We start from the raw sequence: 26,525 nt of genomic DNA, 5'->3' as shown, positions 1-26,525 counted from the left end.
TTGATTCATAGGTTCATTGTACTGAAGTAAAAACTCTACATCCTAAATTATTCTAACGATTAAATTTTGTGTTAATCAGTTTTGCAATCAGTGTTAATCTTTAATTAATTATTAAAACCAAGAACAGATTTGATTATATTTCTTTCTATACTAATTGTCGAAACTACAATAAACATTTTCGATGTTATACATGAAAACATTGTTTAGGAATTGAATTCCACTATATCATTTCTAGGGAAATAATTTAAGGTTTTTCTAAAAAATTTACAAGGACAAAGGACACAAAAAAATGAGATTTTGTGTTAGTTTTTCATACATCAATGTAAATAATATAACTGAATAGACTTTATCTATGATGTTTTAATTATTGTAAATAGGTTGGAATAAAAAATAGTATCGTGATTTAAATGATGTTACATGAGATATAAAAATATTTTTCGATTCTTCAAATATTTTGGAATGCTAGCTCAATTTATGGTCGAAATTTGTCTGCAGCAAGCCATATCGTCCTAAAATAAAAATATTTATTAGTTTGGCTCTTAAAAACCCTCTAATATTATATAATATGGTGTTAGTAAAGGAATAGTATTAAAGCAAAATACCTATGTACAATTTAAGTAAAAATTCTGAAACTAATCCATTTTGAATTTCAATCGAACAGTCTGTATGATTGTCCCTGTAACAAGTACAGGGGAATCTCACTAATCAGTACTACATGTAAGATATTGGCTTCAGTGGTACTAAAGCGACTACTGCTAGGTACAGAGGAAATTATTGGCGATTACCTGTGCGGCTTCAGGCCTGGAAGATCAACAATCGACCAAATATTTACTATCACAAAAATTGGAAAAAATCCTTTGTAAAAGGCATAAAATTTTTATTAAAAATCGCTTTAAGGGCTACATCACAAAAAAACGTTTTCGATTTTATAAAAAATCATCATCAGTGTTAGACAGATTTGATGCCAGCTGAGCCACCAAAGAAATATTCGGGTAAAAATCCATTAAACATAATATGAATGCATTAAAGGTGCATACCTAAATAAAATGCTTTATAATGGATACATGCCAACAAGGATAATGCCCTTAGGTAAGGTATTGAATTTGCAAATTGAGTTGTTTACATTCCAATGACTTAATGGCAACTGTTGGAAAATTCAATACCTTACCTAAGGGCATTTTATTTAAGTATGCACCTTTAATGCATCCATATTATATTTAAAGGGTTTTTACCCGAATATTTCTTTGGTGGCTCAGCTGGCATCCAATCTGTCTAACACTGATGATGATTTTTTATAAAATCGAAAACGTTTTGTTGTGATGTAGCCCTTAAAGGGATTTTTAATAAAAATTTTAAACCTTTTACAAAGGATTTTTTCCAATTTTTGTGATTGATGGTATACAGCCAACTACAGGAAAAAATTTTCTTTTCCTTGTGGATTTACTATCAAACTAATGCTAGAAAAGTGTTGGGAGAATAATAAAGACGTACACCAGATCTTCATAGATGACAAACAAGCATAATATTATGCTTAATATGCTAAATCATTAAATGATTCCATAGATCGTTTAAAACTGTGGAGTGCAATGGTGGAGCTAGGCGTACCAAAGAAGTTGATCATGGTTGGGCGAATGTGTGTAATCAATTTCTTTGCACAAAATAGAATAGGAGACAAAACTTCAAAGGCGTTCGGCGTAAACACCCTACTCAGACAGGGAGACCCGCTGTCCCTACTACTATTTAATCTAGCATAGGAATATGCAATGCGAAAAACCTATACCAGAGTCAAACCAGACATAAAAGGAGCAAAGATTGTTCTCACATTTGCAGATGACGTAGATTGCACAGACAACAATGAAAGTTAAGGACATATAGTCCGTCCTCTATAACTTTTCCCATGCGGTACGATTCATTTTCAATCAAATTAAGTTAAAACATAAATTGAAACGAACGTCGATGTGTATATACATTTTGTATACTGTATACTATAAACTACACACATCGGCGTACGTTTCACTTTCTGTTTTGACTTAATTTGATTGAAAATGAATCGTACCGCATGGGAAAAGTTATAGCGGACGGACTATAGTTTCGAACTTTGAAGAAGCAGCACTAAACATCGGCCCGAAAATAAATAAAGAAAAAGACTCACGAAGTGTTGTAAAAGCCAAAGATGGATCTATCTATCTAATCAGCCCTAAACATCCATCCTTGGATATAGGCCTCCTCTTCCTTCTTCCATGCCTCTCTATCTTGGGCAATTTGCATCCATTTTGTCCCAGTGTGTTTCTTTAGGTCATCTGACTATCGCATCTGTGGCCTTCCCCTTTTTCGTTTGTGGTTCCACGGTCTCCAATGTATAATCATCTTAGTCCATCTTTCATCCTTCTGTCGTAGGGTGTGTCCGGCGAACTTCCATTTAAGCTTTGCTACTTGGGTAGAGACATATTTCACTTTTGTTTTGTTACGGATCCATTCGTTTCTTTTCCTGTCTGATAGTTTAATGTTCAGCATTTGTCTTTCCATGGCTCTTTCTGTCTTTGCTATTTTTTCCATATTCCCTTTTGTAAACGTCAATGTCTGAGAGCCATATATTAAAACAGGGACTATACATTAATTGAAGACTCTTGTTTTTAGGTATTGCGGGTATTTTCTGTTCTTTAGAATATAGGACAGTTTTCCGAATGATGCCCAGGCCAATCTTATTCTTCTCTTCATTTCTTCGGTCTGATTTTCTTTATTTAATCTAGTGATTTGTCCTAGATAGAACAAGTAAAAGACAAATCTAGGACAAAGATGGATGTGAGGATCAAAAACTCATCAGTGTTACCATAGCAACATGAATTTCAAAAAGGATATAAAATAGAAAATGCGGAAGTAAAATAAAACAAGCAAGCGGATAAAAAACTCATTACAGCAAGCCTTGGAATAGGGCCGTAGGTTAGGGTGTGAAGAACAGGAAATAGAAGAATTATGGAATGCATTTGATTGCTGAGTGCTCGAGTTTTCTGTTGACAAAAAATTATTTTATTGGAGGTGATTTGAATATACATATTTGTTGAAAAAGAGTGGGAAAAGAAAGAGCTCACGAAGGAAATAGTTTGATTTATTTTGCAGTGGAATGGGATTTAAATAAGGTTCTTGAATTTCTTGAAGTGTAGCATAGAGCTTCAGTGAAAACGCGCCGTCGGGTTCTATTTTGCGCTAAAGTCTTCACTTCATTCCAAGACTTTGCTTGGTCTCTTATCTCGTCCATGATGGATCTTCTCCAAGTTTGTGCTGGGCGACATTTATTCCTTTTTCCTGGGGGATTCTACTGTTGGGGGGTTTTTGAAATAATGGAACTATTTTTTCGGAGTGAATGAGACTTATCTCATTTTCTACCCTCATTTGTTCGGTCAGGTGTAGCAGATCTTCATTCCTGGTGATGTTAGGGCAGAAAATATGAACAATTTTTGGTAGACATTTGTAAACAAAGACCTGCAGTTTGTATGTAAGGGTTTTGTCACTTTCCAGGTTTCACATACGTAGAGTCATAGGCCTAATTCGAAGGCGGCAAGGGGTGGCAGCTGCCACCCCAAAGTTTTGAAACCTCCTCTTTTGCCACCCCAAAGTTTTGTTACCTCCTATTTTGCCACCCCAAAGATTGACCCATGAAACTAAATTTTATAAATAAATTATATATAAAAATCAAAGTTTCAGGCTTTTTGCTGTGGTGGTAGAGTTATTTTTTATTCAAAAAATTAACTTAAAAAATTTGTTATTAAAAGAATAAACATTCTCTTGGTTAGAATACAGCCCTTTGAATAACAAAACATATAGTTGTCCTTGTCGTGCATTCCAGGAAGGAAAAAACCAAAGCCGATGACGCTTTTACACTCAATGGATTTTAAAAGTGGAAAAAATCAGTAAAGGTGTTTGAAAAACATGACTCGAGTGTGGCACATAAAAGTAATATTACTAAGCTCAATTCTTTTAAAGAATCAGACAAGACTGGTACTGTGGTAGAAAAACTAAATGAACAATATTCAGAAGAAGTACATGAAAACAGACTTTACCGGAAAGCTTTGTGCGAAACATTCATTGTTTGTGGTAGGCAAACAGTTTCACTGCGAGGACACGACGAGTCTGAAGACTCAAAGGAAACTTTTTGGAGTTATTGGAACTTCGATCAAAAGATAGCCCTATAGTCAAGAAGTTCTTTAGTGACAGAAAGAAGAATTTTCGCTATGTAACAGCTGCTTGCCAAAATGAACTTCTTTCTATTATTGGGGAACAAATTAAGCTGCATATTGCTGAAGACGTGAAAGAAGCAAAGGTATTTGCGATCATAGCTGATGAAACTTAAGATATAAGGAAACACGAACAAGTGGTAATCATACTAAGATATGTCAATGACAAGTTAGAAGTTCAAGAGTCTTTTGTAGGTTTTTATCGAGTAGATAAGACTGACGGAGAAACTCTCTTGACTTGAACATTAAGAACTTACGTGCACAATGTTACGATGGAGCCTCAAATATTGGATTACTTAACAACCTGAGCTAATTCCGCCTTTTGAGATTGGACGTAAAGCTGTATGAAGCGTTGGAAACATTCGATGGGATGAAAAGGTTATACAGCATTGCTAAACTCAGTTCAAATGCGACAGGTTAAGAATATACAGTGTGACCCATTTAGATTGGAAACACCTCTATAAAATTTGAAGTTGTTAACCGATTTTAACCAAATTTGTTTTTAATGTCATGTAATAAAAGGTCTGTTGCGGGACAAAATATGAAATATTTAGTTAAATTTTCACGGCATTCTACGATACTTTCTCTTCGTCGAAAATGGAGAATTTGTATTAGCGATTTTTTTATTTAAAAAATTTCTACGCCACTGGATTTAGAGTGGCTTCAAATAGCTATGACAAAAATTTCATTAAAATATATTTATTAATAACGAAGTTATGACAACTTAAAATTTTAAAACTTACTAAGCTACAAGTCAAAAAAGAACACCCTGCATCAACAGATAACCATAAAACTAATTATTTTTCAAATAATTTTAATATTAATAATTAACAAGATACTTTTTCTTCGTCGAAAATGGAGAATTTGTATTAGCGATTTTTTTATTAAAAAATTTTCTACGCCACTGGATTTAGAGTGGCTTCAAATAGCTATGACAAAAATTTCATTTTAAACATTTTTTTGTCTATTAGTAGTGGTTTATTATTAAAATTATTTGAAAAATAATTAGTTTTATGGTTATCTGTTGATACAGGGTGTTCTTTTTTGACTCTTAGTTTAGTGAGTTTTAAAATTTTAAGTTGTCATAACTTCGTTATTAATAAATATATTTTAATGAAATTTTTGTCATAGCTATTTGAAGCCACTCTAACTCCAGTGGCGTAGAAATTTTTTTAATAAAAAAATCGCTAATACAAATTCTCCATTTTCGACGAAGAAAAAGTATCGTAGAATGCCCTGAAAATGTAACTAAATATTTCATATTTTGTCCCGCAATAGACCTTTTATTACATGACATTAAAAAAATTTGGTTAAAATGGGTTAACAACTTCAAATTTTATAGAGGTGTTTCCAATCTAAATGGGTCACACTGTATATGAAAGAGTGCTAAGATCTGCCGTGAGTGCCGAATTTAAATAAATGAAAATATGGTATTCTACTTCTCATAGGCATCTTTCAGTGCGTCACAATTTTTCGATTTCCTTCTAACGCATTAAGTTGTAAGTGACAGAAAAAAAGGTACGTCCGTGATTAAAATCATTTATAACATTTATTCTAGTTGTTGATAGATGGCGCTATAATCGAACAAAAAATTATTTATGTATTAGCTATACGACTATAATCTGTACAATTTATAAAACTATACAAATCAAAGAACATCCCTTTTTATAAATGAAATAAACACAATTGATTTGTTTTTATACCAAATTACGATTACGATTCTGACAACTGTCAGTTTTAACTAAAATGTGATGCTATGATTCTCTACATTCTTAAAATCATATATTACATCATTACTGACACACTGAAAGATTGAGAAGAACTTTAAATTATAGTCGTATAGATATGTAATAGGTAAATAATCGGTAAACCTATGTAAATTTTTTTTCGATTATAGCGCCATCTAACAACAACTGGAATAACTGTTATACATGTATATGTATCACGGACGTGCCTTTTTTTCTGTCACTTGCGTCACACTGAAAAAAGCCTCTGAGAAGAACCATATGAGTACTTTAGAACGTTGTTAAATAAAGAACACCAGTAGAAAGACTGTAACTGCAGGACGACCCCAAATGAGAATGAAGTACTGGGGATAACGAGACAACAGGTTGTCGACGATTTAAATAAAATGAGGGGCTTAGAAGCCAAGGGGTACAAGTGCAATTTTAAACAAAGTGCACTACGTAGTTGCTCTGGAGTCAAATTTTGTTGTGGCAAAGGGATAGAAGCGCATCACTGTACAGTGCTGCAATCTAGCGGATGGTATAAGTACTACCTCAAATATCAGCTGTTTTCCTGAGAAGCCAAGAGGTACAAGCGCCACTTGTATCCCTTGGCCTCCAACTGACTGTCATCATAGTTAATACAAATATCCCTAATGACAAATGCCAATCTATTTTTGATAGTTATTGTGGACTTGGAAGCTGGGACATTCAAACTTCTTTTTTATGTTTTTGCATTAGCCTTCAAGATCCTGTAAAAAAAACCTAACGAGCTATGAAAAGAGAACAAGCTGTACTTACACATTAGAAGGGTATAGAGTATGTAAGCCTTTTTTTTTATGAAAACCCTTGATGTCAGTAATAAACGAATTACTAATGTTATAATGAAAAAAATGACTAGCACAAACTCGGTTTCTCACAAGGACCAAAGAGGTCGTAAAGCTCCATCGAATAAAACAACAGATGAAACCATTTACTTAATCAAAGAGCACTTAAAGTCGCTTCCTAAGTACAGTAGCCGTTACTCTAGGATAAGATCTCCAAATGTGAAGTATTTGAGCCTGGATCTGACAGTGAAAAAAATCTAAACTTTGTATGTAGAACTGTGTATGGAAAGAAACGTAAACTCTGCGAAGGAGAGTTACTATAGGTATATTTTCCGTACTAATTTTAACCTTTCACTCAAGAGACCTCACACCGATACGTGTAACAAATGTGACACACTACAGAATATTATTAATAATGGTGTTGATCCAGAAAGAGTTGCAACAGCAAAAATTAAAAAAGAAGTACACTTGCGCAAGGCACCTGCAAAAAATGCAAAGGATGATGATGCATCGAATTTCAAAGATGACCCAACTACAGTAGTTGTATGCTTTGATTTACAAAAGACGCTTCCAACTCCTAGTTTAACCTTCAAAAAAGCATACTATAGCCGTCAACTTTGGACTTACAATTTTTGTGTGCACAATGTTTGCACTGGACAGGCACAGATATTTATGTGGCATGAAGGCCAAGGTAATCGTGGTTGCAACGAAATTGCTTCCTGCCTTTGGAAATACATCCAGACGCTGCCTCAACCGTTAAGCGCATAATTCTGTACAGTGACAACTGTGGTGGCCAAAACAAAAGTCATTATATGGCAAAGTTCTGGCATTATGTCGTCCAAAAGACACAAATTTATACTGTTGACCACAGGTTTCTGGTAGTGGGACATTCATTCATGGAATGTTATCAAGATTTTGGGATTATCGAAAAAGCGAAAAACAGAAACCATCAGCAGGTTTATGTACCTACCAAGTATGTGGGCCGACGTCATAGTGAAATCTAGTAGGAAGTTCATGGTGACGTAAATGGAGGATGATGACTTTGTGCCTTTAGATTTACTAGAACCTTACTTTAGGAAAAATGTACCAGGTATCAGTAAAATGCAGCGTATGCATTTTGAGAAAGCATATCTATACACACTGTTTTACACAGAAAGCGTCAACCTTCCTACTTTTTACCAGCTAAACATGAAGTCCTCAAGAGCTGGTCGACCTCTCAACGAACTCCTGTTATTAGCAGCAATAGGAGACAAGACAAAAATCAAGAAACTTAAATTTGACAACTTACAGTCACTTTTGCCATACGTTCCCCCTCTTTACCACGACTTCTTCAACACCTTACAATACGCTAATGGGCCTAACATTGTTCCTGTCGAAGTTAACCAGAATGCCACTGTTCCCCCAGATGCCGAAGAGCCAGGAAACATTTTTGATAGCGAGTCAGAAACTGATTAGTTATACTTCAGGAATGGTAGTATTAAACTGATTTAAACAATTTTGTAACTGATTTTGTTAATGATTTTGTGTTAAATTACATTATTTTCACCACAGTTGTATTTTTTACTCAATCCAAATTTTCATGTACAAAACAAACCCAAAGGATTCAGTCAACATCTGGTTCTTTTTTTGGAGGCCAAGGGGTACAAGTGATCACTCTTATCACCTTATAAAGGATTGTAAAATAAGGACAAAAGACAAGATCTAAAACTTATTCTACAGCTTATGTAACACTCCTAAGTTATTTTAAAAAGTGTTTCATGTGCATAAAACAATTACTTATAATTTTAAAAGAGAGTTAAACTTCAACCTTCTTTTTCTCATTATCAATATTTAGTCACTTGTACCCCTTGGCTTCTAGGCTCCTCAAATGAAGAATTGTAAAGCAATAGGACGTGATCGAATACCTGTGAAGTTTTGGAAAGCTCTAGGAGAGAAAGTAGTTGATGTGTTGTGGTAAATGATGACTAGAATATATGAGGAAAAAAGAATGCCCAATTCATGGAAGGAAAGCGTGATGGTGATACTGTAAATAAAATGACCATTCATGACTGCGAGAATAAAAAACTCCATGGTACGACGGAAGGGTGAAAACACTAGCAAATCAAAAGAAACAAGCTTTCTTAACATACAAAAGAGTGAAGATACCGGAGGCACGAGACGACTACGTGAGAATCAGGAATAGAGTAAACCAAGAAATAGATAACATCAAAAAATAACACGGAGAAATTTACTAAAGATATGGAATACGACCTCTATGGATCCCAGAAAAAGGTGTGGAAGATGATAAGGAGACAAAAAACAGAAATCAATGAATTTGTATGCATAGATAACATTACGGAGAGACAATGGACTAAGCATTTCAAGAAATTATATGGAGAAGGAGAAGAAAAGAACAGAGGAAGAAACATTAAAGAAACCCACGATAGAGTACTAATATCAGAAGAAGAGCTACAAGAACGAATAAAAAAATTAAAAAATATAAAAAGCACCTGGTCCTGATAAGATAAATAATGAACTGCTAAAATATGAAGGAGGAACACTACTCAAATGGCTCCTAAAATTATTTGTCGATATAATAAATATCGGAGTAGTACCAGCGGAACGGCAGGAAAGTCTCCTGCTACCGATACTCAAAAAGAGAGACTCGAAAAATCCTAAAAATTATAGAGGCATTAGTCTGATGAACAGCACATTAAAATTGTTGACGGCAGTCATAAAAGATAAAATCGAGGAAAAAAGCGAACATGGCAGATAAACAACAAGGCTTCCGGAAGAACGGCAGCACAATAGATGCAATTTTTATTATCATATAAATAGTAGAAAAGTCTATTGAGTATGGAAAAACAGCATACATGTGCTTTTTAGATTTAAAAAGTGCTTTTGGCAGAGTGAGGCGAAATGACATCTTAAACTTATTACAAGCTGAACAAATAGACCACCAGATAATAAGGCTAATTAATGAAATTAACAAGAACAACAAGTCCAGAGAAGAAACAGAACGCATAGAACTAAAAGGAGGAATCCGCCAAGGAGACTCGCTCAGCCCATTGTTATTCAATATGGTGATGAATCAAATAATTCACGAAGCAAAAAAACGGCATGGATACCACATGGGAGCGCATAAAATCACGATACTATGCTATGCCGATGATGCAGTACTAATTGCTGATAACGAGGATGACCCACAAAGGCAGCTCCACACTTCCAATATCACAGCAAATAAAACTTAATTAATATGAAAATATCAGTAGAAAAAACTAAATGTATAGTGATAAGTAAAGAGCCGCGTAGAGGCAAATTAGAAATAGACGGCAAAATTGTAATAGAACAAGTAATAAAATTCAATTACCTAGGAGTAGAGATCACTAGTGACATAAATATAAGAACAGAGACCACAACACAAGCAACAAAAGCGGCAAGAGTAAGTGGTTGCCTTTGAGCAACCATATAGAGAAACAAATATTTGACCACGGAAAGCAAAATAAAAGTATACAAGACAACAGTAAGACCTATTCTAACATATTCAGCGAAGACAAGGACCGATACAAGAAAGACGAAACAACAAATCAACAATATCGAAATGAAAGTATTAAGATCAATAGCGGGCATATCATTAAGAGACAGACAAAGCAACAGAAGTATATGATAACGATGCAAAATTCAAAATATTAACAGGTGGATAAAAACAAGAAAGATAAACTGGAACGAACATGTAAACCGAATGGAACCAGATAGACTAGCGAACATCTGTAAAAACAACAAGCCGTATAGCAGAAGACCCGTTGGAAAGCTGCCGAAAAGGTGGAAAGACAATGTACAGTCAACAACATGTTGATAACAACAGTCAAATGATATGGATGATACCCAATTTGGGTTCCGCAAAGGATTTGGAACAAGAGAGGCATTGTTTGCATTTAATGTCCTCTCTCAAAGATGCTTAGATATGAACCTGGATATTTATTCCTGTTTCATCGACTTCGGAAAAGCGTTCGACAGAGTCCGACATGAAAAACTAATAGAATTATTGAAAAACAGAGATATAGACAGACGAGACTTACGAATTATCATCAATCTGTATTGGAATCAAAAGGCCAATATAAAGATAGACGAACAAGAGTCCGAGAATATTGATATAAAGAGAGGGGTAAGACAGGGTTGTGTACTGTCGCCGCTACTGTTTAACGTGTACAGTGAAGCCATATTTCAGGAAGCGATAGCGGAACTAAGTGATGGAATCTCTATAAACGGAAGAACAGTAAATAACATAAGATTCGCTGATGACACCGTTATAATGGCAGACACCCTTGAGTCGCTACAAGAATTGTTAAATAGAATTAACGATTATTGCATTCGATATGGACTCAAAATAAACAAGAAAAAAACTAAATTTATGATTGTCTCAAAAACACAACATGGAAACGAAAGGTTAATACTAGAGCAAACCCAAATAGAAAAATTAAAGACATACAAATATCTGGGAACTTGGGTTGATGACAAAAATTACCAAAGCAAAGAAATTAAAGTCCGAATTGAAACTGCAAGGCAAGCATTTATAAAAATGAAGACACTGCTTACAAACAAAGACCTTCAGTTGCCTCTCAGATTGAGGGCTCTAAGATGCTACATATTTTCTATATTACTATACGGAATGGAAGCTTGGACATTGAAAAGGCAACATATAAGAAAATTAGTAGCGTTCGAAATGTGGTGTTACAGAAGAATGTTGAAAATTCAGTGGGTTCAAGGGATTACCAATATTGAAGTGCTACGACGTTTAAATAAGGAGTTAGAAATTATGAACAGTATAAAAACAAGAAAACTAGAATATTTGGGTCACATTACCAGAGGAGAGAAATATGAGCTGCTGAGAGTTATTATGCAAGGAAGGATCCAAGGAAAAAGAAGCATAGGAAGAAGACGCATCTCCTGGCTGAGGAACCTTAGAGAATGGTTTAACTGTAGTTCATTACAACTGTTCAGAGAAGCAGCCAACAAAGTGACCATAGCCATTATGATATCCAACCTCCGCTAGGAGATGGAACTTTAAGAAGAAGAAGTCAACAACAACTGAAACTGAGTAAGAGGCAGACAAACAGGAGTAATCCTAGTCGCACGAAGAAGAAGAAGAAGAAGAAGAATATTCATGACTGCAAGAACTATAGAAAAATAAAACTAATGTCGCACTCAATGAACATCTGGGCGAAGATTAAAGAGAGAGACATCGATAGGAAAAAACAGATTAAGTAAGCCAGGAAGTTTGAAGTTTTTTCAACTTTCCCTTTTCCTTTTGGCATTATTCAGCATTATGTGCTATAGTTCAAGATTGGTTAGTTTATACTGTTGAAAACTCAAATGTAAAGAATAAATGTAAAGGAAATACTAACATTATATTGGTAATCGATCGCAGGCACAAGCTGCTCCACCATCACCTTTAGCGCACATGCGCGTACACCAGGCGTACCAATCGACTCCAGCATAAGTATTCATTTGTAAACTCTGCGAAGAAAATCTTGTAGATCCAGACCCTGATGATGAAAATACTTCTTTGTAGATGTTACATTTTTGGCAACCAGCAATTCTGTAGTTGTATTTTATGCAAAACTGGCTGCAAACTGAAAATAATAATTAGCGTTTATTAAAATTTTGTAGCGAAATAGATACTTGATTCTAACAATAAAACACGAAAACGTTTGTTTTCTATACTTCCACAAAATTTATTATATCTAAGTGACTACAGCTGTTTCGGCGGAGTGCCTTTCTCAAGTAATATAGTTTACAATTTGTTTGCCTTTTTAATCTTCAACTGAAGAGGTTGAGGAGTGGGGAGCTGTTTGTCTCGAGTTGGTCATTCAGAATTATATCTGTATTTTTCAGTTTATTAATTTCCATAGATTCTAAAAAAGACAGCTTAAGGCCTTTATTTTGAATATGTAGAATTTGAAACTCTTCATTGAAAGAATGATTATGATCTAGAAGGTGAAGTGCGTATGTAGAAGTGTCTGTTTTTCTATTGTTGAATGCCCTTTTGTGTTCTGCTATCCGTTTGTCAAAAGTTCTGCCAGTTTGACCGATGTACGTTTTCGGACAGTCACCACAAGTTAGTTTGTACACACCACTCTGTAGTTGCTTTCTCCCCCGGCTTTTATTGTTCTTAATATATTTGCTTAAGTTGTTGTTAGTTCTGAAAGCTGGTGTTATTCCTTTCTTTTTTATGTATCTGGCTATTGTTGTTGTTATCTTGCCAGTATATGTGAGAGAGCAGAAGGTACTGGGTTCTTTCTGTGGTGGTGGATACACTAATTTCAGGGCTTTCTTATGGAGTTTTTGGTTTAAAATTTTGTTAACTGTTTGTTCGTTATAGCCGTTGTTTACTGCTATTTGTTTAATGATGTTTAGTTCTATTTCGAAGTTATTTTTTGTCATGGGAATTTCTGTCAGTCTATGTATCATGCTATGGTAGGCTGCTAATTTGTGTTGTGTAGGATGGGATGATGAATTGTGTATAGTTGTGTCAGTATGGGTAGGTTTATGATATATGGAGAACTCATGTTTGTTGTGTAGTCTGGAAATCGTTACATCTAGAAAGTTTATAGAGTTATTCTGTTCTGTTTCTACTGTAAACTCAATATTATTATGAAGTGAATTAATATATGATAGAAATTGGTCAAGTTGTCTGTTAGTTCCTGTAAAGCATACTAGTATATCATCCACTTATCTCCACCAATATAAGAACTGTTTAAATACGGGATGTTTAGAAATTGTTGTTTCAAGTTGGTTCATAAATATATCTGATAGCAATGGGCTTAGAGGATTACCCATAATAAGTCCTGCACTGTTGTTTGATTAAAAAATCTTTTTCCTAGTGTTCCTCCTACAGAAACTTTTGTTTTAGTTAAGAATCTTTTAGACCATAATAGTACAAATCCGATCATTGCATCTGAAATTTTACACCTTCTTGAAATTTGCATAAATCAAGACTATTTTGAATTCAATAATCAAATATACACAAACAACAGTGCAGGACTTATTATGGGTAATCCTCTAAGCCCATTGCTATCAGATATATTTATGAACCAACTTGAAACAACAATTTCTAAACATCCCGTATTTAAACAGTTCTTATATTGGTGGAGATACGTGGATGATATACTAGTATGCTTTACAGGAACTAACAGACAACTTGACCAATTTCTATCATATATTAATTCACTTCATAATAATATTGAGTTTACAGTAGAAACAGAACAGAATAACTCTATAAACTTTCTAGATGTAACGATTTCCAGACTACACAACAAACATGAGTTCTCCATATATCATAAACCTACCCATACTGACACAACTATACACAATTCATCATCCCATCCTACACAACACAAATTAGCAGCCTACCATAGCATGATACATAGACTGACAGAAATTCCCATGACAAAAAATAACTTCGAAATAGAACTAAACATCATTAAACAAATAGCAGTAAACAACGGCTATAACGAACAAACAGTTAACAAAATTTTAAACCAAAAACTCCATAAGAAAGCCCTGAAATTAGTGTATCCACCACCACAGAAAGAACCCAGTACCTTCTGCTCTCTCACATATACTGGCAAGATAACAACAACAATAGCCAGATACATAAAAAAGAAAGGAATAACACCAGCTTTCAGAACTAACAACAACTTAAGCAAATATATTAAGAACAATAAAAGCCGGGGGAGAAAGCAACTACAGAGTGGTGTGTACAAACTAACTTGTGGTGACTGTCCGAAAACGTACATCGGTCAAACTGGCAGAACTTTTGACAAACGGATAGCAGAACACAAAAGGGCATTCAACAATAGAAAAACAGACACTTCTACATACGCACTTCACCTTCTAGATCATAATCATTCTTTCAATGAAGAGTTTCAAATTCTACATATTCAAAATAAAGGCCTTAAGCTGTCTTTTTTAGAATCTATGGAAATTAATAAACTGAAAAACACAGATATAATTCTGAATGACCAACTCGAGACAAACAGCTCCCCACTCCTCAACCTCTTCAGTTGAAGATTAAAAAGGCAAACAAATTGTAAACTATATTACTTGAGAAAGGCACTCCGCCGAAACAGCTGTAGTCACTTAGATATAATAAATTTTGTGGAAGTATAGAAAACAAACGTTTTCGTGTTTTTATTGTTAGATAAAATGAACTTCCATCAAGTAACGGTCGAATCCATCAATTAGATACTTGATTATGCGGGTCGCCTGCAGTTTCTCAACTGTCATCAATACGCCTAACTTCACGCGTAACTTTGATATAAGAATTATAAAAAAATATGCATTGGAATCCAGATCCCGTAATTTTTTGAGCGTTATAAAATGAGTATACAAAGACAAACATATTTTTTTTGTAATCAGACCTTCAATTTACCGTGCACTTCTCGTAGACTTTACCGATAAGGTAGGGTCGTGTTGAGAAACTGCAGCGTGCCCTGATTATACAAATATACAGGGTGTCCCGAAAAGATTGGTCATAAATTATACCACCGATTCTGGGGTCAAAAATAGGTTGATTGAACCCCACTTAGCTATATACAATAATGCACACAAAAAAAGTTACAGCCCTTTGAAGTTACAAAATGAAAATCGATTTTTTTTCATATATCGAAAACTCTCAGAGATTTTTTATTAAAACTGGACTTGTGGCATTTTTAAGGCAGCAACATCTTAAAAAAAATTTAGGTAAAATTTGTGCACCCCATAAAAATTTTATGGGGGTTTTGTTCCCTTAAACCCCCCCCCCAAACTTTTGTGTACGTTCCAATTAAATTATTATTGTGGCACCATTAGTTGAACAAATTATTTTTAAAACTTTTTAGCCTCTTAGTACTTTTTCGATAAGCCAGTGTTTATCGAGATATTTTGAATATTTGTCGAATCCACTACGTATTTGTATATGGTTAAGTACGATTATAGAGACCTGCTAATAATCTGAAAATTTATTTATAATTTACATTTTTAGTTATATTTTGAAAAAGAAGCTATCTCGATAAAAGGTGACTTATGAAAAAAAGACTAAGAGGCAAAAGTTAAAAACAGTGTGTTTAACTAATGGTACCACAATAATAGTTTAATTGGAACGTACACAAACATTTGGGGGGTTTAAAGGAACAAAACCCCCATAAAATTTTTACGTAAATGTATTGAAAAAGAAGCCGCATCTCAATAAAAACTGGCTTATCGAAAAAATACTAAGAGGCAAAAAGTTTTAAAAACGTTGTGTTTAACTAATGGTACCACAATAATGAATTAATTGGAACGTACAAAAAGTTTGGGGGGGTTTAAGGGAACAAAATCCCCATAAATTTTTTATGGGGTGGAAGAATTTTACTATAATTTGGCTTTTAGATGTTCCTGCCATAAGAATGATACATGTCCATTTTCAATAAAAAATCTCTAATAGTTTTCGATATACTGAAAAAAATCGATTTTCATTTTGTAACTTCAAAGGGCTGTAACTTTTTTTATGAGCACATTTGTACTAAGGTAAGTTAGGTTCAATCGAACTATTTTTGACCCCAAAATGTGAGGTATAATTTATGACCAATCTTTTCGGGACACCCTGTATATTATACATATAGTTTGTTATTTCCTGACCGTAAATTTTTAAATAGAAATATTTTTATTCCTGGGTTTTTCGGTCTGATAAAAAATAAAACAATTTATTCTTGTTTAAACATTTCGGCTTCTTGCCATTTTCAATAAGCACTTTAATGATTGAAACATTACACTTTTAACAATATATTTTCATATACACGTTATATTTTTATATATTTTTTTTAGCAGATCACGTATTAATTGATGGGAGACATTCTAGCAGCATAATAAGCGTCAGAACTATGAGAGGGACAGATAACGACACAGGCCATTTTCTCGTAAAGGCCAAGCTCAGAACAAGAATTTCAACACAAACGATAGATAAACACACAAAGATCGAAAGATGGAATGTGGCGAAGTTGAAAGAAGAGAATAACCAAAGACAGTCCCAAGTAGAATTTCAAAAATAGGTTTCAGGTTTTGGAAATAAATGAAAATGAAAGGGAAGATGTGGATCAGCGATGGGACTCCATAAAAGCAACTATTACAGAAGCAGCAGAGAAATCTATCGGAAGAACGAAAAAAACAAAAAAGAAAAAAATGGTTCGACGAGGAATGTGAAAGAATACTAAAAGAAACAAACAAAAGAAGAATTGATTATCTGTCGAACCCATCAGAAGAAAAGCGTACACGATTCCACCGAGAGTGAGCCGCAGCTAGAAGAACACTTAGACAAAAAAGAGACAATATCTACAACAACAAATTGAAAAAGTAGAAGGAGAACACAGACGCAATCAAAGTAAAAATTTCTACAGAGAGGTAAGACAACATAAGAGAGGCTCGTATATAAGGACAACCAACTTTGTGAGAGATAAAACTGGAGAAATGCTGGCTGCCGAAAACAAAATAATAGAAAGATGGGCTGAATATTTTGAAGAGCTCCTAAACATCCAAAATTTCACTAATGAAAACAATGAAAATAGTGGAAACAAGTGAGAACATGAATATCAAACGGCCGAATTAGAAATACCCCCACCAAGCATGGAATAAATTACGCATGCCATAAAAACGCTTAAAAACCATAAATCCCCTGGTCTGGACAATATTGATGCCGAGCTAATTAAAACAGGCGGTCATGAACTCATAAGTAGAATCTATCAATTAATAGAAAAGGCCTGGCAACAAGAAATTATGCCGAAAGAATGGTGTGGTAGTATTATTGTACCAATACACAAGAAAGGAAAGAAGGAATCATGCATGAATTACAGAGGAATCTCTGTGCTGAATGTGCTGTGTCAGTATAAAGAATTCTTCATACTGACAGAGCACACATCAGATGGTAAGGTCTCTTGACCTTACCATGACCAAATTTTCGTTATCTGTAATGTAGTTTTTCGTGAAAGTCCTTTGTGCTTGTAATATATATGTTTTTGAACGTTTCCGACTAAGAACAGCAAGAATTGACCACCTTTTTTCAACAGACAGACAAGGTTTTTTTCTATATTTTTTCCATCATTAAAAAACTGCACAAGTAATTGAAGTATTTTTTGTATATCGTACATGGGATCCATCTCTCTTCATAGTGGTATTTTGAACCTTTTGACCACAGCTCCGAAGATGGCTTTATAAGCCGAAAGCGCTCAGCTAGGAATTATTTGTTTTACACACTTCAAAAGTACACTTTCCCTGTTCACCTGATTTCTATAAACGATCATAACTTCGAAGTGGTTAAAGAATTTAAATATCTAGGAGCAACAATCACAAATGATAACAAATTAGAGCGAGAAGCTGAAACGCGAATAATAGCAGGAAACAGATCTTTCTTTGCAATGAAACATCTAATGAAGTCAAAACTTCTTTCATCAGGATTCTTCTCCACTCTGATCTGTTTTTAGGTTTTTAGGTTAAGGTTTTTATATCATTTTCTATTTGTTCTAAATATCTCAGCTTCGGTCTTCCTCTTGTTCTTTTTCCTACTGGCATCTGTTTGAATATTTTGTTTGGTATTTCGCCTTCTTCCATTCTTTCTACATGTCCCATCCAACGCAGCCGTCCTATTTTAATGAATGTTATGATATCTGGATCCTGGTATATTTCGTATAGTTCAAAGTTGTACCTTCTTCGCCAAATTCCATTTTCTTTTGTGCCCTTATATATGTGTCGCAAGATTTTTCTTTCAAAGGTGACTAGCAAAACTTCTTTCACGAGGTGCAAAAATCCAGATATATAAAACCATAATACGACCAGCAGTCGCGTATGGAAGCGAAACATGGACGCTGACAAAAAGAGAAGTAAATAAATTGCTGGTGTGGGAACGTAAAATTCTTCGAATGATATATGACCGTTGTAGAGACAGCGTGACAAACGAATGGAGGAACAGATACAATAACGAGCTAGAGTCTCTATTCGGAAAAGAAAATCTAGTCAGATATATAAAAGCTAATAGACTCAGATGGGCAGGGCATGTGATACGCAATAACGACAATCGCCTTATAAACAATGTATTCTGGGAAAGGCCAGATGGAAGATGGACTGTTGTAGGGCGGCCTAGAAAAAGGTGGAAAGATGCAGTCAAAGAAGATCTAGAAAAAATGGGAGTGCGACAATGGGAATTAGTGGCACAGGACGGAGAAACATGGAAGGCAATAGTAAACGCGGTAAAGACTCACGAAGAGTTGTAGCGCCAATGATGATGATGATGATGTTATATTTTAACATTCACAAAAATGTATGCTTCATACTCGAGATGTTAACGGAGAATGAAAAAGTCTGGCTAGCCTGGCACTATATGTTAGATATTTCAAAACGGTTTTTAAGGAGATCGAATTACACATAAGAAAAAATCAGATTAACATTCACTATTAAGATAAAAGAAAAAATATTTTGTAAGAATAATGTGAGTTTGCGAACTCAAAATATGAACTAATATATTATTTATTATATGAATAAAATATTATATAGTGGTCCGATCAGTACTTAGCCTCTCCGCCCGATGGCGTCACTATCGCAAGAGAAAACTACCATCGTGTAATACATTCTTGTAGACGGCATTTGTCAAAATGTAAGCCAAATTGGACTCGTAGTTCGTAGTTTTGTTTTGACCGCGTGTGTAAGAGGGTGTGTTTTAGTGATGTTGAAAAAGTAACTATTCGTTACAAAGTACTCGTTATTTACGAATACCGAAAGTAACGATTACTACATATACAGAGAGGCAAATCGTTACTTTGATAAATCTGATTACTTCGTTACTTCGTACCAATCGTATCAGAGCGAGTAACGACTATTGTATCTACTTTGATTACTTTGATTACTCTGATTACTTCGTACCAATCGTATTAGAGCGAGTAACGACTATTGTATCTACTTTGATTACTTTGATTACTTTGATTACTCTGATTACTTCGTACCAATCGTATCAGAGCGAGTAACGACTACTGTATCTACTTTGACTACTTTGACTACTCTGATTACTTCGTACCAATCGTATCAGACCGAGTAACGACTATTTTATCTACTTTGATTACTTTGATTACTTTGATTACTTTGATTACTCTGATTACTTCGTACCAATCGTATCAGACCAAGTAACGACAATAGGGCTTTTCATTCACAGTCAGTTGTTTCGAGCTTCTGTCATATGTCGCATAATCCGTGTATATTTATTATATTACAAAGATTATAAAACATATGACAGAAGCTCGAAACAAATGACAATCGATGAAAAGCCCTATTGTATCTACTTTGATTACTTTGATTACTTTGATTACTCTGATTACTTCGTACCAATCGTATTAGAGCGAGTAACGACTATTGTATCTACTTTGATTACTTTGATTACTCTGATTACTTCGTACCAGTCGCATCAGAGCGAGTAATGACTATTGTATCAACAACCAGTACATTAGATTAAGTACTTTCTAGAATGACCGGAAAAATATGGAAATGATAATGTTTCTACAGTATGATCAACAACTGTAATTTTGTATGTATTGCATTGGTTTTATTAGAATCAGAGCAGGGCATTTAGGGGAGACATACAAAATACCTACCTACTAGTTAATAATCAAATCAATGCTACTGAGAAATACGATTTTAGATATAATTACCGGTACTCAAATACAAAAGTAACAAAAGTAATCATAGTAATCAAAGTAACAAATACTGTAAATGAATACTTGTTATATCGGAATACCTATACAAAATACCTACCTACTGAGAAATACGATTTTCGATAATATCATGATTACCTCATATTATGATTACCGGTACTCAAATACAATAGTAATCATAGTAAGCAAAGTGTGTTTGGGGATTTTGAAAAAATGAAAAAAGAACCATATCAGTCGGTGATTCGACTCCTGTTTTAGAAGGGAAATCCCGCAGCGAAATCAAAGATACCTTAGTGACCGTGATCGCTGTATGCTGTGACCCTTCTCTATGCTTGGTTACAATTTTTGTTATTAACTTTTATTGCTATCTATTACTGTAACGGATCTACGGAGCTTTACCCCACTAATCAATCACCCTGCATGGATAAATCGATTTTTTTTTATTTTAACCTATATTAAAAATGTGACTAATGCAATGATATTTTAAAGTACATACGTTTATAAATCGATATCTACAAATTGATGGTGGGTCAGTAGCATTAGACTGCAGATCGAGAGTTCCCTAGTTCGAACTTATATTTTATAAGTTAATTATTATATGGACCTTATTATATATGGACCTTAAGAAAGCATTTGACAGAGTTACATTAAAGGACGTTACCTACTTGTTATACTCGAGTGAGGTACCTCTGGGAATAATTAAAACGATAGAAAACATCTACCACAACACAATAAAAGTAAAAGTGGAAGATGAACTAACTGACCCAATTGAAGCCGGCAATGGGATAAGACAGGGGATTCCTTGAGTCCTTTATTGTTCAACCTGATCATGGACGAAATAATAAAAAAAGTAAGAACTAAAAAAGGATACCAAATGGCAGAAAAACAACTTAAAATTTAATAATCTGCTATGCGGACGATGCAATACTAATCTCTCAAAGTGAAGATAATTTACAACGTATGCTGCACCAATTCAACATAATCGCCAGAAAATTTAACATGTTAATTTCCTCAAAAAAGACAAATGCATGGTTATAACAACAGATCCAATAAGATGTAAATTGGAGCTGAAAGGTCAGATAATAGAACAAGTGATGGAGTTTAAATATCTAGGCATCACACTATCTAGCTATGGAAGGCTCGAAACAGAAGTGGAAGATCAAGTGAATAGAGCAAACAGAGCCGCTGGTTGCCTGAATGACACAATATGGATAAATAAAAATATCGGAAAAGAAATGAAAGGCAGAATTTACAAAACAGTCATCAGACCAATAATGACATACGCGGCAGAAACACGACCCGACACAGAGAGGACAAAAAGATTGCTCGAAACAGCGGAGATGAAAACCTTCGAAAAATCGATGGTAAGACTCTATGGGACAGAGCTAGAAGTACAGATATACTACGGAGATGCAAGGTGGATAACATTAATAACTGGGTAAGAAACAGAAGAAGCAAATGGAATGACCACATAAGCCGAATGACAACAAATAGGGTAGTCAGGACAGCGAGAGACGGTTCCCCAATAGGAAGACGATCAGTGGGAAGACCACGAAAACGATGGAACGACAACTTACTAGAGGCACATTGAAAAAACAGACAGAGTCATGTCTATACAAAAAGAAGAAGAAGAAATATTATATATACCATTTTAAACAACCTTGGTATTATAAATAGTACTTTTTTATTATAGTGTAATTTTTGGAATTTTAAGTATTTTATATTGTTAAATTATTTTATATTCTCTCCTATAAATAATAAAAAACGTTTTATTACAAAAAAGTTCTTTTTTATAAAAGTGTAATTATTTCTGTATCTTTTCATGATATACACAGCTGTTATTTATTAACCCTCTTCTTTACAATACCGCAAACCCCTTATTTTGAATTGAGAATAAACCAAAACAGAATACCACAAGAATGGAGATCAAGCACTGTAATACTTCTCTTCAAAAAGGGAGAGACAAGTGGGACCTGGAGAATTATAGATAGTCCATTGAAATGTATATCTGTGGCAAAATGTTCATCTAATGCCATCCCCTCTTTGTGAACACACACACCATTGAAATGTTACATTTTTTAGGCCATATCTCGCATTTGTTAGAGGAGTCAATTTTATTTTTTTTAATATGTAGGGGGTCAGTAAAAGCTTCAGTTCAAGTTTTTGGGGTCACCACCCTTGTCCACCTGCCGCCATCTTGGAAAAGGGGTGCAAATGGGTTTCGCGCTGTATCTCGTAAACTACCAACCCTACAGAAAATTTAATAACATATGAAATGTAGCAAATTAAATTTTCTACAATTTTGTTATTATTATTTTTATCGTCAAGTTACCAACAAAAAAGATATAAACAAAAATAAGTGAATTTTTTTTAACAAGTTTCCTTTTGGAGATTATAACTTTTTTCAGTTAATTTTACAATAAAATAACATTATTGCAATTTTGTAGAGGGTTTTTGTATAGGGATGCAATAAAAACAAAACGTTAGGCTTAATTTTCTATTCATATATTTTTTTATTCATACAACTGATTATGATCTTAATATTCCTATGCTATGATTAAACTGTTTTTGACTCTTTTCCCCACTACCCATGAGGTTTGGAGGAGCGTTTTGTTGTGTGGTATCCCCAGTGGGCCTAATCCACGGACAATTTCTAGACAAAATAATATTCAGCACACAGCTGAAAATTTGAGGGCTGCATTTCGGCAACCGCACGCACTTCCACAGTTTCCTTTGCATCTTCAAAAGATGCAAATTTCATAAGCTCGGAGGGTGCTGGAGGCTTGGAAGTTTGGATTGGTATCCAATATTTTCCATGACTTTTCCAGCCCCAATCTTTCGGATAGCAATGTTTACCGAGCCATGACTGAATCTGGTGATTCACTCGGATACTGTGAGTGAAAGCTGCATCTGATGTTGGAGAAAGTGAGGAGAGATTTAATGCATTTTTTGTCACTATCTTAGCGAATCGTTTTTATCTCAGGGTGTCCAAAGAATCGTCTTTATTTCCGCAATATAAAGAGATGAAAAACGTTCGCCAACAATACTGAGTAAGGATGGCTTAAGTTTTTCACTGACAAATAATGTTGTTCCACTAATTAATTCAAAATGCTTTTGCAAAATTTTTATCAATTTTACTTTGCCCATGTTATACAGGCTGACGTTGTATCGCATCCTGTGAAGGCATAGAGAAACAACAAATTCTCTGCAATTACGTCGTCATATATAAAACTTGACTTGAAGGACAGTACAATTTTCGGACGTACCCCCTTTTAAAGGTTTTTAAAAAATACATTAGGTTGATTTCTTCCTAATGCCGTGAGCAAGACAATGATGTCGATGTCTTCTGCTATGATTGTCACTGTCACCGAATCATATGACTTTGATGCAGCAAGCGCACAACGGACGATGACAGCATCTGCACCAGATTCAGCCTGGTCGACACTAAAACCCACCTCTGATAGAGCAGACTTCAGAAGGCATATGATGTTAACTTTGTTCGTTTCATTACTAAGAATTCTTTCTTGCGATAATGTTGGTACGGTGCTCTTAACAAACTGTACTTCTGTCGATTGGTGCTTTTTAGTGCGATGCAAGCGCTCCCATGATTTTGTTCCTGCGATATCAGGATTTTCAGAATAGCCATCAAATACTATACTTGTAGACAATCCATAATGTTGGTGCACGTACCGAACATACTTATAGATAATGTTGTTACAAGAGGAATTTCTATTCCAAACCACTTAATGTATCAGAAAACCACCATCGATAACAAAGTGGCTTCTGTGGCTGTTATTACAGGGTCGTTCTATTGGTGTAAAGTCGTTAAACAAAGATGATTTGGTACCTTTTCTCATTTCATCCTCTGTGAATAATGCTAATGGAAAAACACCCTACAAAATTGCTATGATGTCAGTTTATTGTAAAATTGACGGAAAAAAGTTAACCTCCAAAAGGTAACTTTTTACAAAATTTTCTCTTATTTTTGTTCATAATTTTTTTGTTGGTCACTTGACGATAAAAAGTAATAGATATAAAATTGTAGAAAATTTAATTTGCTACATTTTATATGTAATTAAAATTTCTGTAGGGTTGCTAGTTTACGAGATACAGTGCCCTTTGCACCCCTTTTTCCAAGATGACGGCCGGGTGGCGACCCCAAAAACTTAAAGTTAAGCTTTTACTGGCACATTTAAAAAATAACCTGACTTCTCTAACAAATTCAACCCTTAATGTAAGATTTCAGTGGACTAAGAGGGATTCATTATTTAAACATTAAAATTAACTACCGAAGTGTTAACAAACAAACAATAAAATTATAACATTAGCAGAAGAACAACAAGGTGTTAGGTCGGGAAGATCGTGCACCGAAGTATATTTATAATGAGGCAGGTTCAAGACCACTCATTAGAATATAAAAAACCGGCATATCTGTGTTTCGTGTATCTTAAGAAGGCATTTGGCAGGGTCAAATTAAAGAGCGTTATCCATTTATCAAGAGAGGTACCTCTAGGAATAATTAAAATGATCTAAAATATCTACCAGAAAAACACATTAAAAGTAAATGTAAAAAAACTAACTGGCCCAATTGAAACTAGCAATGGGATAAGACAGGGATATTCCCTGAATCCTCTATTATCGAGCCTAATCACTGATAAAATTATAAAATAATAAAAAACGTACGAACTAAAAAAGGATACCAAACGGTAGAAAGACAACTTAAAATAATCTGCTATGCAGACGATGCAATACTGCTCTCTCAATATAACCGCCAGAAAATGTAACTTGTGAGTGTCCCCATAAAAGTCAAACTGCATGGTTATAACAGCAAATCTACTAAGATGTAAATTAGATCTGGACGGTCAGATAAATAGAACAAGGAGGTTAGATATCTAGGCAATACACTATATAGCTACGGAAACTTCGAAACAATGGATAACGTGGATAATAATTTTGGAAACAATGGAATTCGAAACGTGGATAATAATTTCAGTGCTTTTTTGCATTAATTGCAATAAAGCATTTCCTTTAATTGCAATTAAGCCAAAACATCGCAAACCCTGAACTACTAAAGGTATCCGAATATCTTCCAAGAATATGCGTTCTCTTCTCTATATCAGGAAATTTACTACCAACGTCTCTATCACTGAATATATCACCAAGTACAGGGCAACCTATCTTAAACTTATAAAATCAGCTAAAAAAGACAACTACCATAACCGTTTGGGAAGCTCAAAAAGTGTTGCAAAAGAAACTTGGTCCATAATAAACGATCTTCGAAATAACACCCACACTGCTAAAACAATTTCCCTTCCAGACCCTGAAAATCTAAATGAATACTTTGTTAATGTGAGTAAAAATATTACATCAACTATTTTGCCACAACAAGATCCCATTGCTTATCTCTCTAATTCAAGAAAGGTCTCGAATTCATTCTTTATAAAAACAATCAATAGTATCAAAAGCAAATCCTCCTGTAGTACTGATGGTCTATCGTTAAAAATATTTTCTAATCTCCCAGAAAATGTGTTAGAAGTCCTCATCTCACTAATTAATGATTCCTTTGAGAAAGGTAAATTTTCAGAGTGCCTGAAGACAGTCATCATTATTCCTCTTCATAAGGGTGGTGAAATATCTAATACCTGCAATTATAGACCTATTGCACTACTACCGGTACTCTCCAAAATTATTGAGAGACTCATAAAAGCCCGACTTATGTCCTTTCTAGTTGAAAACAGCATTTTATCACAAAATCAGTTCGGCTTTTTAAATAATAAATGCACCACTGATGCCATCTTTTCTGTACTACATGAGGTTTATCAAGCACTGAACAATAATCTTCACACTGCCACCGTTTTTTGTGACTACGCCAAAGCTTTTGATTGTGTAAATCATAACATTTTGATAATAAAACTAAATTTCTACGGAATTCGAGGTATTTCTTTAGATTGGTTCCAATCTTACTTGGATGATACGAAACAACTGGTTAGAGCAAATGATACAGACTCTAGTCTCAAAAACATTGTATGTGGGGTACCTTAAGGTTCAGTATTG

The 26,525-nt window shown here is 34.5% G+C and overlaps 1 protein-coding gene across 2 annotated transcripts in view; it reads right to left on the bottom strand.

The window, feature by feature from the left end:
- Positions 1-340: 340 nt before the first annotated feature.
- Positions 341-26,525, bottom strand: part of LOC126882950 (uncharacterized) — a 63,850-nt gene continuing 37,665 nt past the window's right edge. For both annotated transcript variants that reach the window (XM_050648029.1, XM_050648030.1), the window contains exons 3-4: positions 12,168-12,395; positions 341-509 (exon numbers count right to left, since the gene is read on the bottom strand). In XM_050648029.1, coding sequence (XP_050503986.1) covers positions 12,169-12,395 — 227 coding nt within the window. In that variant the 3' untranslated portion in view covers positions 341-509; position 12,168. The remainder of the gene's footprint in view (positions 510-12,167; positions 12,396-26,525) is intronic.

The sequence above is a fragment of the Diabrotica virgifera genome, chromosome 4 (genome assembly GCF_917563875.1).
Source record: "Diabrotica virgifera virgifera chromosome 4, PGI_DIABVI_V3a".
NCBI classification, from domain to species: Eukaryota; Metazoa; Arthropoda; class Insecta; order Coleoptera; family Chrysomelidae; genus Diabrotica; species Diabrotica virgifera.
Note: the sequence above shows the minus strand (reverse complement) of the source record. Positions and strands in the feature narration are given on the sequence as shown.